The sequence below is a fragment of the Simochromis diagramma genome, unplaced genomic scaffold (assembly GCF_900408965.1).
Source record: "Simochromis diagramma unplaced genomic scaffold, fSimDia1.1 OVJJ01000501.1, whole genome shotgun sequence".
Classification (NCBI taxonomy): Eukaryota; Metazoa; Chordata; class Actinopteri; order Cichliformes; family Cichlidae; genus Simochromis; species Simochromis diagramma.
This window is the reverse complement of record NW_024387320.1, coordinates 6,302,891-6,309,356: the sequence shown is the minus strand read 5'-3', so window position 1 is coordinate 6,309,356 and position 6,466 is coordinate 6,302,891. Positions and strand designations below refer to the sequence as shown.

General features: G+C 40.6%; 1 protein-coding gene across 1 annotated transcript; it reads left to right on the top strand.

Moving 5' to 3' along the window:
* Window positions 1-3,254: 3,254 nt before the first annotated feature.
* rpl8 (ribosomal protein L8) lies at window positions 3,255-6,466 on the top strand. The gene is made up of 5 exons (XM_040005623.1): window positions 3,255-3,429; window positions 3,517-3,658; window positions 5,170-5,388; window positions 5,481-5,596; window positions 6,270-6,466. The coding sequence occupies exons 1-5, from the start codon at window positions 3,292-3,294 to the stop codon at window positions 6,426-6,428; spliced, it is 774 nt and encodes a 257-aa protein (XP_039861557.1). The 5' UTR covers window positions 3,255-3,291; the 3' UTR covers window positions 6,429-6,466.

Sequence of the window (6,466 nt, the reverse complement as noted above, 5' to 3'; positions counted from 1 at the left end):
CATCCTTTTCTACCAACAGTTAGAATTTTTCCCTCTGTCTTTTTTTTTTTTTTAAAAGATTTTTTATATTTTCTTAATTTCTATTCTAACATGTATAAGTACTAAGCATGAATTTTCATCATTTGTTATTATATCAATGTTTTTATACCAATGCCTATATTATATGATATATTCCATTTCTGTATCACAGGTTTTTGCACAATGACATCAGGACAAATTCCTCATTTGTGTACAAACTTGGGGATAAGTCAAATTCTGATTCTGATTAAGACACATCAAGTAAAAACCTTGGTGTATGTATCCTTATGATGAGTGAACCATTCTTGACGAAACTTTGCACAAACAGTTACTGTGAGTGGCAACATCTATATGGCATATTTTGTACAAATACCACAATCCTATATATTTGTGTATCTATATTTGACAGTTCAGTTCAGCAGTTGACGAATGTCAGGTTAGACTGGAGTGTCACAATATAATGTATCATAGCATCATACTGTAATGATCATATGTATGTATGTACTTTCCCTGCCTCCCACACATAGCTTGGGAATTTGTTAGTATATATAAATATAATAAAATAAGGATAGGTTTTATCTTTTAGAGAGACACATAGATACAGTTTTTATTAGCAGAAGCCTCAAGCAAGGTAACCTTGCAATGCCCTCTTACTGTAGATGAAGCCATGAGAAGTGTGATTGAATGATATTTTTCTTACCTTTTTATTATTGTTGTCAGGGTCACGTGGCTCCAGCCAGGTGGTTGAATTGAACTGTTCTTGCTTTGAGACGGTGCTAATCACCGCGTTGCTGTGCTGCCTGGAGTTTCTTACCAGTGATGATAAATATTCTTTCATCATCTTTCTCACTTTAGCATCCAGGTAACACAATAATACAGAAAGGAATGCTTTGTTTCTGAGCTTGTATGAACTCGCTTCTCGCTTTTGTTACAACAATTTAAAGTGACTGCTTTATTTCAATGCATTAAACAGTGAACAGAAACAATGAAACACGGATGTGACTGGTAAAGACATGAAGATCTGAGACTGCAGTGTATTAAACAAACATCTGCAGGGTCATTTGGAGGATCTTAATTAGGATGACTCCTGTGTCCTCAGAAGAAACAAAAACACAGTAACGTGTAAAACCTGTGTGCATGTGTGCAGCATTTATTCATGTTAAGCCTGTGGGACTTTATAAAACAATGCAGCATCACAATAAGTGAACCACCTATTTATCATGGACAGTGTCAGCTCTGTGGGTGTGTGCATGCCCCCATTAATCACAGTGGAGTGGTTCCACCAGCAGGACACTCGGATCTCAGAAGGGGAGCCAACTGTTGCTCTCACATCTTCTTCTGTGGTGAGAAAAATCACAGGGGACTTGAGGTGAATTTTGACTTTTGCACTAAATTTACACTTCCTGCTAATTTTCCCATTAAGAGTTAGTGCATCTCGATTTCAGCTGTCCGGAGGTATGCGCTAATGCACTAATACCACCCTGCTGACTTTCAATGGTGAAGCTAGAGGACAAAATAACAGAATCCCAGAGTCCAGTGGCATTACTTCAGGGGCCACGTGATCTTTTAGAACTGGGATAACTTTACCAAACATCACTAGAATGACAGTGCAAGCACATTTCACACTAAAAGTACTGATAATATCCCTAAAACATATTACCAACATCATTTAACGCAGGCCAAAAATTCTGCTTAGTAGTTCACATGTCACAAATGTCACGATTCTGCTTTAGCAAGCTTTGCTTTGCTTATATGCAAATTCATATTTAATATGTTTTTTAAATTGTCAGAAGCTTTAATTTTCAAAAATATTTCAGGCAATTATTTCATGGTTGAGCATAAAAACCACTCTGACATTATTTTGCTGCCATCTCCTGGAGTTCATTTATTCCCACAGTCTTTCTTTTTCTTTTTTTCTTTTTCTTTTTTTAAGAGGGCTGTTCTTCTGTCATCATACTCCTCAGTAAAGACTCAAAGATCCCTGTATACTTTTTTTGTGTAATGCTCAGCTACATTTAGAAAGAAACTCATTATAGGCTACTATAAACATCCTTATAGCCCCAAAAAATGTTTATTTTTGTTATTTTTCTATCTTCTATCATTCAATGTGTGAAAATGTTTGTAATCCAAATTGCTTAAAGGTAGCGTTTAGGTTTATTTATTCTGTATTTATGCTAAGATTGTGCTCCCATCATTTAACACATATAGAGTTTTAATACCTCAGTGCTGCGATTCTTCTATTTGCGACAATTGCTGCTTACTTCCGAATTAAAATAAGAAAACGAGGACGAAGCCTACATTTCCCGTCGGCCCCCGCGGTGATTTCTCCGGAAGAAAACCTTGGCTTTTTCCTTTGCACTTCCTCTTTCCGTCAACGGAGTTTAGGTAGGATGTCTACTTTCTGATCCCCGTCCTAAAAATCTGTTCTAAATCCAGATTTAATTAGGCCATCCGCTTTAAAAAGACATTTCTAAATACGGAACAAGTGTATAAGACTAAGACCTAACGAGCATTTTAACGACAGACTTTTGATTTTAAGTTTTTTTTCGTGCTTGTGTGTCCCTGTTGGGCGACATGGCGCACTTACAGCGGTGTGCTGGTAGCTAAAAGGCCGGCAGCCTTTCATATGAGCAAATTTGGCAAGCTGCTAATAATTAAATTTGTATATACGCATGTAAGTGTTGGAATAAAGGAAATTTGTGTTAAACCTGAACCGTTACTTTAACAAATTGACTTAACGGAGGCTAGCTTGGCGGGCTAACGACAGCTAGCATTATGAGAGGTGTATTACTGCATATGAGAAGCCAAACTCGCTTTGTGCAGTGTTTCAGCCACTATACCGACAAACATACATAAGCTTTAAGTTAAAGTTCCCATAAAGGAAAACTTAATGTGACTTTACATTAGTAGCAGCCCTGTTAGCATTTCATATGTCAAGCCGACAGATACGTGTCTGTTTCAAGCTTTTAAAAACCAGTGGAACTCATTAAACCCTCACATTTAAACTCAGGCCTTTGAAACGTTTTCTTTAACTTGCTACTGGTTAAATGTTTGCTTTAAAGTGTTTTTATGTATCATAAGTTAAGGTTTGATCCATTCAATGAGGTTTAGCTTTAGTAATTACTACACAGGTCTGCTTAGAGGGGTAGCCACATGTTTCTCTCATTTTTGACCTGTTTGATGGAGATGCTGGATTTAATTTTATCCTGTATTAAACAAGACACTAGAATGTAACTTTTTTTTTTCATTAAATGCTCTGTTTTTCAGTACACGATGGGACGTGTAATCAGGGGACAGAGAAAAGGTGCGGGCTCTGTGTTTAAAGCCCACGTCAAGCACAGGAAAGGTGCTGCTAAACTCCGTCACATTGACTTCGCTGAACGCCATGGTTACATCAAGGGGATTGTGAAGGTAATTTGATGATAAATCCGAGCTGTTTTGGGAAGTGGTGAGGGTGGACGGATTTGTAATGTCTTTCCTGCTGGTTTCCCCTTGCAGGACATTATCCACGACCCTGGCCGTGGTGCCCCCCTGGCCAAAGTGGTCTTCCGTGACCCATACCGGTTCAAGAAGAGGACGGAGCTCTTCATTGCCGCCGAGGGCATCCACACCGGACAGTTCATCTACTGTGGCAAGAAGGGTAAGACGCTGAGCAAGGGTGTGTGAGCTGCTCTTAGATTTTCATCTGTTGCCATGGATCTTTCCACAACGTGACGCTAATGCATGAATTATATTTCTGCGTCCGATCTTACACCATAGCTGGATCCCCATTTTAACCTTACGCCACAACCTGCTACATAATCTGGCATCCATCTCCTGAGAAATGTAACTAAACATCAGGTCGACACATAAAAAGATGACTTGAATGGCGTGGAAGGTTGAAGTGTAGGGATGAAAGTAGTTTCCGGTTACTATGCAAGTTATGACATAGATTTCCCACAGAAGTCTAAATCAAGCTTGAGAAGGAATTTTGGACCTCTGTGTCACTCTGTGTGTAATGATATGACTTAATGTTTTCCTGTCATAAAGTTAGTCACAGGAGTAATGATCATATATGATATAGGAGCTGATAGAATATGCAACATACAGAGCAACTCGACAAGAAGCTGCCTGAATGTTTTCTGCTCTTTCATAGTTTGGATTAGTGCTGGACACACTTGAGATCTCAACTTCACTCTCTGCGTTTTCACTCATAAGTCTTAAAGTCCTTGCAGGATGTAGCTGTTAAAGTTGTTTTTTAGCTTTAGTCAAAGTGTAATTACGCTACTTGATTACTTTTATTTGTATTTCCTTCTACATGAATAAAAATCAGCATTTCCTTCATTGATAATGGTGCTGTTGTGCAGAGAGTCAGCTGTTTGGGACTGCCGTGATGTTTTTTATTTTAATATCTGCTGACAGAAACTCAACAGTTTGAAGGCATTTACACACTTTTTTTTTTTAACTTGGTATCTGTAGTTTTGGGGCTGTGGTCCACACTTGTGCTTTGTGGGGACAGAAGAAGCACCCAGTACCATGTGTTTGGTAGTAGAAGATGGCGACAGTTGCCCTCCTGTACTTGTTATTGGGGTTGGAACCAGCAGCTCTATTCTGATATATAGGTCAGGACTTCAGCTGTCCTCAGCCACACTGCCCACTTCAGGGGGATCTCTGTTTTCCCCTGAGACTTTTAAGTTGTGGTTGTTAAATGACAAACATGATAACAGCAATTTTAACCATGAAGTGTGTAATGTTTGAGCTTTCATCTGCATGGTTAAATATTTTATGGTCTAAAAATAAATGTGTTCCATTGGTGGTCCTTGATGGAGAAGATGGATAAAGTTATCTGAATGAACCACAAGATGTTTTAATAATAATTTTCAGTCTCAGTGTTGGTTCTAATTGAACTATTGTCTTATTTAGCTCATTAAGCAAAGATGAGCATCCGTGAAAAGAGCAGAAGAATCCTAGGGTGTAATCAGAGGGCGATTATTTGCTTTTGTGCTGTGCAGCACCTGCTTATCTGCTGCCTTGTGTTTCTGTTAGATTTTTTGATTGCCTGTCTTCAGTCAGCCTCCAATGAAACGCGAACAGAGCTGTTGCTTAGGTGACACTGTTTTCAGATTGTCAGATGGAAGTTTGAAGCTTGTCCTCTCATCCCTTGTCCCACAGCTCAGCTGAACATTGGTAATGTCTTGCCCGTTGGCACAATGCCTGAGGGAACCATCATCTGCTGCCTTGAGGAGAAGCCCGGTGACAGAGGCAAGCTGGCCCGTGCTTCAGGAAACTACGCCACAGTCATCTCCCACAACCCCGAGACCAAGAAGTCCAGAGTCAAGCTGCCCTCAGGCGCCAAGAAGGTCATCGCCTCTGCCAACAGAGCCGTCGTTGGTAAGAAAGCATAACGAAACAGCCGCGCATTTGATCTAGTCTTTGGACTGAGGAAAGCGTTTAAACGTGTCTGCCCTCCTTCTGTGGTGAAGGTGTCGTTGCTGGAGGTGGACGTATTGACAAGCCCATCCTGAAGGCCGGTCGTGCCTACCACAAGTACAAGGCCAAGAGGAACTGCTGGCCACGTGTCCGTGGTGTGGCTATGAACGTAAGTGAACATGAGCGTACCGGCACTGTGCTGCGATTAGAAACACATACAGGACCGAAGGCAGAGCAGCAGACAGATGCATGTATTTATGCATTGAACTGAAAGACATGTCATGTAGGCAGATAATCAGACTGTGTTATTTTGGGCACATTATGCAATGTTCACATTAAATCTTTAGAAAAGTTTAATATAGAGCCCCATAAAAAGTCTCAGCACTGATGCAGATGATTGCCTATTCTCAGAGGAGGTGAAGATAATAGCTAATCACTCGGTATTACAGTTACCCTAATGGGTTTCCAGAAGAGTCTGCAGAACTCTCACACACTGCAACGAGTCTGTGGGCGGGCGAATCTCAAAACGTTTAGAGGAACAACCTGCTTTGAGGTTTTAGATGGTGCTGCCTGTGTTGTCAGAGCACCAACCACATTAAGAAAGTCCATGTTTGAGCCTTTCTGGTCACAAAGAAAACAATCTTTATTGAACATATGAAATAAAGGCCTGTTGGTTCTGATTCTCAGAGCTAAGAGGCTGGTGAAAGGATGTTTATCACAATACCTGGTTGTGTGCTTGCTGTTAAATTAGTCAGTGAGGAAGAAAAGAGTAGAGGATGGATTCCCTTTTGAAAGTCCTCATACTAAAGATGCTTCTCCCCCCCTCTCCTGTCCTCCTGCAGCCTGTTGAGCATCCCTTCGGTGGTGGTAACCATCAGCACATCGGCAAACCCTCAACAATCAGGAGGGATGCACCTGCTGGTCGCAAGGTCGGTCTTATTGCTGCCCGTCGTACAGGCAGACTGCGCGGAACAAAGACCGTCCAGGAGAAGGAGAACTAAATCTGACCGTGTTGATAATAAAAACCTGTTCCAAAACA

What these genes read in the sequence shown, in the direction of transcription:
- rpl8 (XM_040005623.1), top strand. Translation starts at nt 3,292, where the DNA reads ATGGGACGTGTAATCAGGGGACAGAGAAAAGGTGCGGGCTCTGTGTTT. An exon ending in ACATCAAGGGGATTGTGAAG is followed by an intron (nt 3,430 to 3,516) that starts GTAATTTGATGA and finishes TTCCCCTTGCAG; the next exon opens with GACATTATCCACGACCCTGG. An exon ending in TCCGTGGTGTGGCTATGAAC is followed by an intron (nt 5,597 to 6,269) that starts GTAAGTGAACAT and finishes GTCCTCCTGCAG; the next exon opens with CCTGTTGAGCATCCCTTCGG.